We start from the raw sequence: 12,828 nt of genomic DNA on the forward strand, positions 1-12,828 counted from the left end.
GTGCTGTATGCCTCTGGAGTTTAACTTCTATTTTGCAACCAAGCATTTTAACCAGTGACTGCACTGATTCAAGGATAATCTATTGTTTAATTTAAGTCTACATCTGATCCAAACCTAATCCCAAGATATTAGATTTTTCAGAAGTTCCAAATGAATCTGAGAGATATATGAAGGCCTCTCCAGTTTGATAGATTCTGAATTTGAAAATTTGTGTTCCTTGATACTCAAAGTTTCTGTAAATTCTCACTCTTATGAGTTACTTGTCAGTGACTTCTTTGGCTTTTCGGCCTACAGTTTAATAACCCAGCAAATCCTTTGAGGAGAAGCTGAGAGATGACTGGGAACTCATTCCTCTTGAGTCTGTCCCTCAAGTATTGACTACCTTGGCAGCTCTGAATAATATTTTCCCCTCTCTTCTTCAGCCCTATGAGTTTACCGAATCACCTGCTAACTCTCTACTTCTAATCAAAATTCCTCTTCTGAAGTTTTCACCTTGTACTCCTAACAGTAAGTGGAGGAGCACCCTAGAAAACATATCTTGCAGCATGTGATTTATGTCTTTAAGGTTCCCTTCATCAGAACCTTTGGCTCTTCAAGTCATGGTATTTCAGCAGATCGTCAATGCTTTTTAACAGATTTCATTAAATAATCTTTGGTGGTTGCAATGATTTTGTCTATGTGGTCATTGGTCTACTGAAAACTATTCTCCATGGTAACAAAGAGAAATACTAATTACTTTTATTTTTTAAGTTTAGTTAGTACAATGTGGAGATTTGAATTTACTCAACTTATTTGATTATTAAACACTGTTAGAATTCTGTGGTTTGTTTATTTGATACAAAAATCTTCCCCTCATTGGATAATTCCGATGATAAATATCATTTGCCTATAATAAAAGTAATGTTGTGTCTGCTGGATTGATGCTTCAATAATGAGTCTTAAGTAAGAGATTTAGATACAAGATTTTAGAGGCCTGAGATTTGTGTGTGCCATGTGCTCCTGGAGAATAACTCCTGCCTAATGGGATGCTCCCGCCAAACCTGTGGGTTCCCAGGGAAGATTTTGGGATGGAAAACCCATAATTTTGTATAAGGAATGATGTCATTTTCCCCCCTTTTTGGGTAAATATCTGTCCATTTCTCATCCTTGATGTATTGAAGATACTGAACATGCCCTGAGTGTATCTTTTCATCAACCTCATCATAATCATATCTGAACCTTCTTGGATGGATATTCAACAAAAATCTGTCTTACCTACTCTCAGACCAGAGGTAATAAAAGATGGGTAGAAAGGGGATAAGGAGATCATAACTGAAATTTTATTGTTAAGAAGATGGCAACTTCTGGTACCCAGTTGAAGTCACCAAGGCAAAGTGTATCAGCATTCCTTTGGTTATGTTTAGTTAGCCTCCTTTCCTTCCAGAGTTAACACACTCAAAATTCCTCAGGAACACTGAAAGCATTTAAACTTGCTTAATTGAAAAAGTAAGGAGCAGTAACCTAATCCCACAATAAAGGAGCAGATTAAGAGAATCAAAAGAGTACTTAAATTACCCATTTAAAAAGAAAAACCTGTGTCCATGCCTGTGACTTGGGCGGGTATCCTTGGGAAGGAGCTCTGCCTTTGCTCAGAATATCTGCCCTTTTAAAAGAAACATACATGTTCCCTGTTCCTGGAAATAAGGCACCTCTTTCTGAAGAGCCCACACTCCTTGGGTGTGTACCAAAATTTCTGCCTCATAAACCTTTCCCCAGCCTCTCACTGATGCATCTTGAATATTATTGTTCTGTGATAGGAATCAGTGAACTTGCCAACCTATTCTATGTTTAGCTCAGTTTCAGGAACCTCCTCAGAGCCAGTCCAATGCTAGATGTACTTTCTGTTTTACAGCAGTTGTTCTAGTGCCCTGTAGACTTTTGATTATATGTCTCCCTCTATATGAACTTCACATTTCTGGAGAGCATTATCTAAGGTTTTCTCCCCCACCCCTTCTTTGTAATAGCATGCCTCCTTCAATAAATCTTTGACTGACTGAATAAATAGGTGACTAAATGAGTAACAATACTTCCCTTAAAAGTATTCTGGGTTTCAGCCATGTCAATGTACTTATTTCTCTGAATGTGAAGAGTTTTCTTCAAGTCTTGGTTACCATTTTGCCATTTGTAGTAAGTTGAACTTTGTTCCCCAAAGATCCAAATCTTAACCTCCTGTGCCTATGAATGTGACCTTATTTGGGCAAAGGTCGTGACAGATTTGATTAAGGCATGAATTTCAAGATAAGATCATCTTGCATTAAAATGTGTCAAAGGAAAGTTGCACTGGATAAACTCAACCAGGAAAGAAAATTTTTCTGGTGACTGTTGCAATAAAGAAGAAAAATTAGGTTCAGCTCAACTGAAACAAAAATTTGGAGAAAATTTTTATTAGTGCATGCTATTGCTACAGAATGTTGGGATTTGTTTAAGAAAGTTGGTGATAGTGGGCATCCTTGTCTTGTTCCTGATTTTAACATGAAAGTTTTCAGTTTTTGGCCATTTAATATGATGTTTGCTGTTGGTTTTTCATAGATAGCCTTAATTAAATTGAGATGGAAAGATAGCCTCTTTAATAAATGGTGTTGGAAAAACTGGATCTCAACCTGCCAAAGATTAAAACTGGACCCTTATCTTTCACCATGCACTAAATTAAAATCCAAGTGAACTAAAGATCTAAATATTATAACAGAAACACTAAACTTGCTGGAAGATAAGTTAGGCAGAACTCTTGAAGACATTGGCCTAGGAAAAGATTTTATGAACAAATCCTCAGTAGCACGGGAACTAGCAGAAAGAATAGGGATCTCATCCTATTAAAAAGCTTCTTCACTGCAAAGAAACCATCAACAGAACTAAGAGACAACCTACAATGTGGGAAAAACTTTTTACCAGCTGCTCTTCAGACAAAACATTATTATCTAGAATATATAAAGAACTCAAAACAACCAGCCACTCCCAATATAAAGACCTGACTCAAAAATGGGCATCTGAAATAAACAGACATTTCTCAGACAAAGAAGTAAAAAAAGCAAGTAAATATATGAAAAAGTGCTCCACATCACTGGTAATTCAAGAGATGCAGATGAAAACAACACTGAGATTTCACCTCACCCCACAAAGAATGGCTGCTATCAAGAAATCAAACAATAACAAATGTTGGCAGAATTGTGGGGAGAAAGGAACCCTTCTCCATTGTTGGTGGGAGTGCATACTGGTGCAACCACTATGAAATCAATATGGAGATAGCTCAAAGAGCTGCAACTAGAGGTTCCATTTGACCCAGCCATCCCTCTGCTGGGTATCTTTCCAAAAGAATTGAAAGAATCATACCACAGTGATATATGCTTATATGCACACCTATGTTTATAGCGGCACAGTTTGTAATAGCTAAAACTTGGAAACAGCCCATTTGCCCATCAGTTAGAAACTGGATAAAGTAGATGTGGTTTTTCTATAGAATGGAATACTACTCAGTCATAAAGAATGAGAAATTAGATTCATTCATAGGAAAATGGATACATATTGAGGATATATTCTTAAGTGTAATAAATAAGTCACACATGTGTAAATACCGAATAGTTTCTCTGTACATAAGATCCTAATGAGATAATTGACAGTGTGAGATAGGAAGAAAAGAGCTAAAGGTGTAGGGAAAGTGGAAAGGTTAGGGGAAAGGTAATAAGGGAAAAGAAAAAAATATGAGAAAATGAAAAAATGGAAATAAAGTGTTTGTAAATGGGGAAGGTAGGAGGGGGTGAAGGGAGGGCAAGGACAAGGGGAAAAAATGAAAACCAAGACCTGTCATGTAAAGGTACAAGATCCCAATAATGAATGTAACTGTACTGTATACCTAAAATGTACCAATAAACGCAATTAAAAAAAAAAAGCATATGCATATCCTTTTAAGGTTATGGTGAGCTAATGGGAAAAAAGAGGACATTAGGGAAAGTGGATTGGTCAATGTGTTCAGGTCATTGTGAAGTGTTTGCTAATTGTTATTCCCCTGGGTTAGGCTCCTTGACCTCCCATAAAGAGTGGGAACTGATGCTAACTTACCTGGTGGTTGCATTCAAAAGAATGGATCTAGGTCCTGGCTCTAGGTCCTCCAGGCCCTGGGTTGTAAAACTTCTCAGAGTCTGGCAGGAGATTAATACTTGAAATGGATGAGAGTGTGAATTTACAATGGAAAGTTTTCTAAAGGAAATGCTGTAAGAGAAGCCTAGAGGACGCTTATCCAAAGTTTGCCTCACAAGCTCAAGGTCCTGAGTTTTACCGGTGGTACCAAAATAAATAAATAAATAGAGTTTAGCCAAACTTAGGTGAATGCTAAGGCCATCTGGGTTATGCGGGCCTTAAATCCAATCATAGGGTTCCTATATTCTTATAAAAGGTGCCTAAAAAGAGAAGACATACAGAGCCACAGAAAGAAAAGGCCATGTGAATACAGACTCAGAGGTATGAGCAAAGTATCCACAGTCAAGGAATTCCAAGGATTTCCAACAGCCATCAGAAGCTAAAAGAAAGACAAGGAATAGATTCTCCTCAAGAGCTTATGTAGGGAGTTACCCTCCCAGCATCTTCATTTAGGATTTTTGGCCTGCATAACCAGAAGAAAATCTATTTTTTTTAACATTTTCAGTTTAAATTAATTTTTTGAAGCAGCCATACAAACCTAACATGCTATCTTGCTGGAAGTGTTTCTCCACTTTCCATTTAACTTAAGAGATCAAAACTCTACATCTCATTTAGGGTTATCAAAATTGTTTCATCCACTTTTCCTATAATGAATAACACCTAAAAACAGCTAAAAGCCATGGCTTCCTCTTATGAATTCTACTGATAAATTGATGGTGATAAAGATATTATAGTTGAAACATGTTTAGTTTTATTGGTACTCATTGGGTACCACTTCTGCTCCTACTCAAAGTTCAGGCATCTGAGGGTGTCGAAGCACACTTAGGACAGGACACCACTCTAGGGGCATGCATATAATGGGCTACAGTTAAGAACGACTTAACATACTCAACCACACGTGCAGTATGGACAAGGTCATGCAGCAGGTGTTTTGTCTCTCCATGTCCTACTAAACTGATAGGGCACTACAACTGTTGTGAACTAAAGAACACTGTAAACTTTCAGTCACTGTTTTACTGAAGGAATAGAGACAAGCAGCTCTGGAACAAACACTCCAGCTCCACTGCCCTGATGCTGCCCTTACTCTGATGATCTGCTGTCTCAGTGTGTTGATCTTACTGAGGAATTAATCAACTCATCCACGAAGGACAATATGGACTAAACGGATTGCTCTCCTGCTTCCCTCCTGGACAGGCTCAGTCTTGACTGACAATACCTGATCTCTTTTTAATTTTTACAAGACCGGGATGATTATTTTTCTACTAAAGGTAAAGTAACACTAAGTGGCAAAGCCAGAATGTGCTTTGAGATCTAGCTGAGTAAAAAGATCATTCGTTGAGTACTACTCTCCTACTCTGCCGTAAAGGATAACTTGAAGTTTTTGTCGGAAAATGTATGCACTTTGCAACTATAATTTTAAGTAAAATAAATCAGACACACGAGCTTAAATATCATGTGGTTTCTCTTACAAGAGAAACCCAAAATATACATAAAAGCAAAATAAAAGATGGAAAATAGGAAATAGGGAGATAGATCTTTTTGAAAGGGGATCGAGAGATGGAAGGAGGGGACAGGGAGGAGATGGGATGGGGATGAAGAAAGAATGAAGATGCGTTCACAGGTACAGGTACCAACTCCCACACAGAATGCACGCATAGCGCGCCGCAAGCGTGTTCCAACCAAAAATTAAAATCAAACAAAGCCATGTACGGAACCATGTTTAAAAATACTTTTTTCAATTCATATCACTATTTACCTTTTTGTGTCTCAAGCTGTCAACATGCTTACATACTTTTAACCTTTAAATTATTTTAAGATTCCATCTTTACCTGTTTGCAGCATTTAGCATAATTCTTTGAGTATTAGACATGCCCGGATTGCATAGAATAAATAAATTAACCCAAGGGTCAGCCCTTGCATGTCTTCCAATTCCCAAACTTTCTAGGGTCACATTTTTGTTTAGTGTTTTAATAGTCCAGGGAGAGAAACCAAACCACTCCACTCACAATATTTCTGAAGATTATAGGTCGGGAGAGTGCTCTATTTTCTCTATCACTTCAGTTCTTTTTCTTTGAATTCCTGCTATTGACTCCACTCTGCAGATTTTCTCTGGAAGTTGCTATAATGTTGCTCTACTGGATACTACTTACAGGTGCCAGTGTTGTGTGATAGACTCTTAGCAATGGCTTGGAAAATAAAAGGGATTAAAGCATATTCTAGCTTCCATGCACTCATCAATAATTCAGCAAACATACATGCATTCATTGAGTATCTGGTGGCACTGTTTTTGGTACCAAAGAGAAGGTAAAAGTTCCCACGATCATGTGGCTCATGGTGTAGTCAGGAAAACATAAAACCCACACAAGCACATGACAAGTGTGAACTTGTAACTGGAATTATAACGAAGGAAAGGCCTAGGGCAGATTCAGAACTGTGGAAGTGGACTTGAACTGACAGCTGGAGGATAAATAGATATCGGCCAGTCCTCAAGCATATACGGAGCGGGAAGGAAAAGGACTTACAGAAAGATTGACAGTGTGTGCTAGCAAGCAGTCGTGAGGAAGAACAAGCTAGACTGTAGAAAGTTTTTTAAAAGGTCTGTGTATGGCCTGTGTGTCCAGACCAAACAGAGAGAGAAATCACTTTAGAGAAAACATGGTAAGCTATTTTTAAAAAATGCATTTCAGGGGTATAATCAAATATGATCTTATGGGGAAATACTGAGGCAGAATATTATAGAAAAACATGGCTCCAATATAGAATTAAGGATAAAGTAGGTAAGCAATTGTAGATACAGGGATCCCCAAAACAGACCTGGGTGCAAGTGATAGATGATGTTTAGGCTAGAGGAGGGGTGGTTAAGATAAAGAAGATTACAAGGATCTGATAAGCATTTGGCACAGTAACCTGGCGCTCTAAGGGGAGCATGGGGACGGGGTCATGAATGTAATAGCATAATTAACAGCTTGACAAACATTTAATGTTAAACTTTCTAGTCCAAAAGATCGATCAGACTTTTTTTGGATTTGGAAAATGTTCAGGGCCTGTCTCTCCTTGGGCTTTTCCCCAAGACTTTCTCTTTCAAAAGCCATCCTCTGCTGTACCTTGTTGCTTTACAAATTTCTGTACAGACACCATTTCTTCATAATAACTTTAATGACACAGTTATGTGGATGAATTGATGCTAAATCTCCTTTAGCTTGGGACCTAGCTTTAGCTAGGTTAGTTTAGGTTTAGTTAGCTCCTGCCAACAATTTCATCAAGCTGTCGCTAAACTACCCTTAGTATTATGAATACCTTTGAAAAGTATTGAATCTTGCGATTTTTTTTTAGCATATCTTAGATCAAACTCTTGGCCTCAGGTTTCCAGCAGAACTTCCAGATTTGTAGGGCTGTGTGTGGGGACAGGCACTCCAGACCCTCGTTCCACATCGTCAGCCTCACACTTCAACGAGCCTTTCGTACACTTAGCATCTAATTTGCTACTGATAAGCTTTTTACATCTGCTATGTGAAGAATCTCTTTTTATTATTTTTGAGTTTTCCCACTATATGTTGTACTCCACCCTTAAATATTTGTCATGGTAAATCAAGAGGGCGTACGGAAGCCACAAGCTAACACACGACAGTCTACACCAAGTAAGTACTTCATAATAACAATGTCGAAGGAAAATAATAATTTATGATTTATAAATATCTCTGCTTCTGGGAGAAAAAAGAAAGAATATGCATACCTGACTTTGGATTGTTCTTGTGCTCTTTTGAAGGGAACATCCTTCTCTCTCAGAACTTCCCACGTTTCCATATCCAGATTTCTTCACCAAAGCTGATAAAGAACTGGCTAAAATTATTGACCACCATGTAAGAATAACTTTCATTTTTACTCACAACTGAACAGCGAAGAATAGCTTTCTTAAATGAGTATCAGAGGCTTTGTGCTTTAAATACATTTTAGATTATGAAATGTAGCTCTTAGACTAAAATATTAACATGTAGCATTTAAAGTAGAGTCTTAATTGCTCATTGCCAAACTTAATTATATCTCAATTATAATGGATGTGCAGGATTCTCTACAACTCAGAGCCTTCACTGGATTACAGAAAACTTGGCCTTCTGTCATCTGCGAACTACTAGCCTAATCCAGTTTCCTGAATTAGTACTCATTTCTTATGACAAGAATCTGATATTGAACACTGAACATTGATTTCTTCTGCAGTGCAGTTCTAATAATGGAAAAAAGATCTTTTGACTCAATTTTCAGTGACCATACTTTGCCCTTGACAGATTAGAAAGCATTTTAATCACTTTCCTTTTAGTAGGAGTAAAATAAGCAGTGCAAATATAGAACTATTCACATAAGACACTTTAATCCATGGTGCTATATTTAGTTGATTTTTTTTACCTAATATACATCATTTTGTGTCTACTGTTTTTATGCAGTACAACCATAGTAAGAGAAAGACTGTATTTTGATTACCGTATGGGTTTAATAGCACATAGAATGCTTTTAAATGAATTTTACCACCAGTGGCTCAATATTATCTATGAAATTCTGATTATATTAACGTATGATTTTTTTCACATTGTATTTAGTCAGTCATCACTTAAGTAAAAATAAGGGATTATTTCCTTGACTGATGCACTGAATAGTTATTTCTGCATAGCTAATATTTAAGCCACTCTAGCAATAGTTATAAGTATTGGCGTTTGAGACTGATTGATATCTTAAAATCACTGACAACTCTAGTGTTGTTCTACTAGCCACTAATAAAGTGTTTGCCAAAGCAATATATTATGTGTGCAGGGAGTTCTCAAAAATGTCTAATGCTTCATAAATTTCAAGTGCTGTATTTAACTATTTGCTTCAACAAAATGATCTTGAATAGATTGCAATAGATAACAACATGCCAACATTGTATAGTTTATGTATTATGTATATATAGGGAGATTATATTATATAATATATGAATTTTAAATATAAAAGTGTATGTAGAATTTACACCTAAATCTCTGGATACATTTGGGATGCTTAATGCTACTTAACAGGACAGACAGTAACATTCTGAATGAGAAAAAGAAACAGAAATAACTTTAAATCACCTATTGATCTTTCCAAAGTATGGGCATTATCTGGTAATCACTGACAGGAGTCTGCTTATAATGTAGCTGAAGAAAAGGAAAAGAATTCTGTCTGAAAATATGCCTGAAAACTTTATAAGATCTAAATTGATATGTAGCTTAGTAAAATATTAGTCTGTAGTTTTGATTTGAGGTTTATGCAAGTCTCTGAGTATTGTATTATTAATATAGTCACATATATATATATATCATATATGTATATACCATTTACTTTCAGATGAATAGAGAAACAGTGCTTTGTATTTGTGTTTTGCAAAATGTTCTTATATTATTTGATTTAATTCTCACAACAAACCTGTAAAACATTACTTATAAGAAGAATAACATGGTGGTTTACAATTCAGGTACTTGCTCAAAGTTTTGAGGTTAGTATGCATGACTGAGTGGACTTCACATATACTTTGCATTTCACTTTTTCATAGATTATTTATGGTCCTTCATCAAAATAGAAGATTAGAGGATGAGGTCTTAATATCAACCAGAAACAAAAAGGACATTCCAAAAGTTACAGGTGTAATTATCCCTGTAAGCCAGCTGACTATTTGAGTGGCTCTAATACACAGGGAGTAAGAGAGGTGCTCTATTGTCCAGCAGATAATTTGATGCCTTCCACCTTGATGGTAACCCACAGTGTGGTGACTGAATGAACACAGCAGCGAGTGGCGCTCCCATTTCCCGTCATCCTCAAGAGTCCTTCCATTCTCCCAACCACCATGGTGGTTCGTGCAAATCGAACTAGTCACAGTCAACCGAAATAAGGAAGTAGCTTATTTTTTCCTAGCGTATTGAAAAGGATGTTGATGTCATCTTGAACTCCAGGCATGCTAAGTCCTAGATAGGTAAAAAGAGAAAAAGGTGTCTCCTGCACAGTAATAATCTGATACCTCCTCTGGGCTGCTTTCATATGTATTGACGTAAGTATAAATAGTTCAATTTGGAAAGAGAAGACACTATTTTACTGAAAATTTTAAAGATTTAACCCTCTGTTGACTTTTCACAATATTAAACAATACAAGGTACACTGAAATTTTTCATATAAGGTAGATTAACTGATCTGTAGATATCACTATTATATCAACTACTACTTTTACGCTGCCATGTAAAATGTATAATTTTTTTAGACAATTAGATTATTATTTAGTTCACTATACAGGAAAGACCTATGTATGATTCTTGAGTGTCATAGAACTTGTGGGCTAAAGCAAACAATGAATTTTTGCCTGAATTTTTTCTGGATGTCTTACCTCAATTTTCTTTATATTTCATTCAAACAGTTTCTGAGAAACTAATTATGTGACCAATAACTGTGTATAGATAGAATCTTAATACAAGCCGGTAACTTATGTCATTGAAATTTAGCTGAAATATGTCATAAGTGTATGTGATATTATGCTTTAGTATTTATTCTTTAGTGTTTACACATTTTACACAGTTGATTTCCTCACAGCTGCATGACATGTTATGGACTCTAAAGCTTATTCTGTTTACTTTTATGCAACAACTCAAATAATGAAACAGTAGGCATAATTCATAGTACTGTTACATATAGTAACAGTAATCTATAAGTTAGATTCCATAGGTTGTTTAGCTCAGTCTGTTATTCTGTGTATGCACTCGCTTTCTGGGGGTGACAGAAAGAGCAGTGTGCAATGTCCTAAGGAATTTCCAGTAGTTTATGGTAGGGGTCATTCTTCCCTAAACATTTTACTCAGCCTGAAAAGGATCCTGATATTCTTTCAACCATTTCCTTTATGAAATGTTTTATCTCATGATAATGTTTGGTTTGTAATCACTGTTACTTCCGACACTGATTACTCATTCCTAGGGTCCTTGAACTCAGGTATGCTACTGTTTTATGAATTAACATGGTCTGTTAAAATGAGTTCCTTGGAAGTATTATTGTTGTATTATTGTGTATTATTACTGCTGCAGAGTAAGCATCTGCTCAGCTGTTTATTTAGATTTTTGGTCTCATGTGGAATAATATCACAATTTTTGTCTTTCATTTTAATTTATATTTTCTCTGCATTTTTGTTTTGCTTTAGCTTGGTTTCACATTTTTGTGACCCTTGCTGTCATGTAAATATCATTATGGATGAAGAAAGTAAAAACCTTTGGGATATAGAAATGCAGATCTGCTACTTCTTCTTGTGATTGATTTGTTTTCTTTAAAAATATTGAGGAAATTCTTTTTTCACTAGGCTAGTATGTTCTAAGAGATGGCTCATGCATTTTTTTTGTATGATAAAGTATAAGATTCCTGAAGAATTTCTGTGAAAAAATTAAGAAGAAAATTGTATATAACAATCTTCAATCTAAAAAGCTAAACATGTATGCTTTTGTCAGAAAGCATCTGCATAATGAAATACTTTCTCTGTAATAGTGGCAGAAAGAGCTGGAGATCCGAGAAAGAGAAGATGAGATATGTGAAGCCAAAGAACAGAAAGACAAAGAGTTAGAGGAGATAAAACACTTCCAAGAAGTTATGAAGCAAAGAGAACAGAAATTGCACAAGCTGACCAAACCCTATGAGCTTCCTCCAAGGGAGGAGGTAATTTCAATCGAAAAGACAATGACTCACAAAAATAATTGAGGACTACAAGCCAGAAACTGCTAGCATGGAAAAGATCAAGATAGCTACCTATAGGTTAGGAAATCATTCTTGTAATTAATTTGAGGCTTTTTCTGTTTGGAAAGGAGTTGTTATCCTGGTGCAAGCTGTCTAATAGTTCTTGTTTAATCTTACATTAATAGTTAACTCCAAATCCAATTGGAATTCACCAGTTATAAATTTCCAAGACTACAGCTCATGCTTTTCTCAATTGATTCTTCTCCTCTGAAGAATCTTGATCATCATTCTCAGAGTGTTGATTTTCAGTGGGCTGTGTCATAAAAATGAACTGCACATTAATTAATGAGTCAGTGTATAACAATTGTTTCTTCAAAATAGAGTTATCACTGCCTCATACATCTATAATTGCTGTTCCTCAAATAAAAGAACTCATGGTGTCTCTTTGGATTTGCATTTTATAGTCAATTTATCTCAAACTGAACCTTATGTCAGAGACTTGGACTTGATAAATTACTGTACATAAGCAAATCTGGAAGTGTCAGTCACCTCTGATTGGTTTGATCGTTCGTGAATGCTAGAGGAACCCTCTGAGTGACAGTGGTTTTACTTTGCTTGAGGAGTTGATGAGAATGGATTTGTATGATGCTGAAATGGTCAGTACCAATTATTGGAGGCATTCACCCCATCAGGAATTATTTTACAAATGGCACTTCACTTCACCTGAAGCTTTCAAACTACGCAAAAGAGTAAAGTCGTGGGGCTCCTGTGAGGTCTTTTATTCCTTTTCTGAAAAAATACAGATGGCATATTTTCCATTCTTTTCCTTCAAATTTACACACATAGTTTAGTAATAGTCAAGAGACAGGTACCTTACCAGGGTGTCAAGTGATTGCATAGATCAGGGCGTCATCACAGCGTAAATTAGTGAAGGGGGCTAGGGAACACCTA

The 12,828-nt window shown here is 36.3% G+C and overlaps 1 protein-coding gene across 2 annotated transcripts in view; it reads left to right on the forward strand.

Moving 5' to 3' along the window:
* Positions 1 to 12,187, forward strand: part of Tmem232 (transmembrane protein 232) — a 196,794-nt gene extending 184,607 nt beyond the window's left edge. Inside the window, exons 13-14 of one of the 2 annotated variants that reach the window (XM_010632230.1) lie at positions 7,937 to 8,030; positions 11,692 to 12,187. In XM_010632230.1, coding sequence (XP_010630532.1) covers positions 7,937 to 8,030; positions 11,692 to 11,901 — 304 coding nt within the window. In that variant the 3' untranslated portion in view covers positions 11,902 to 12,187. The remainder of the gene's footprint in view (positions 1 to 7,936; positions 8,031 to 11,691) is intronic. The other variant, XM_010632231.2, reaches the window with a different exon arrangement.
* Positions 12,188 to 12,828: the final 641 nt, after the last annotated feature.

The sequence above is a fragment of the Fukomys damarensis genome, unplaced genomic scaffold (assembly GCF_012274545.1).
Source record: "Fukomys damarensis isolate Sample0158 unplaced genomic scaffold, DMR_v1.0_HiC HiC_scaffold_3, whole genome shotgun sequence".
NCBI lineage: Eukaryota > Metazoa > Chordata > Mammalia > Rodentia > Bathyergidae > Fukomys > Fukomys damarensis.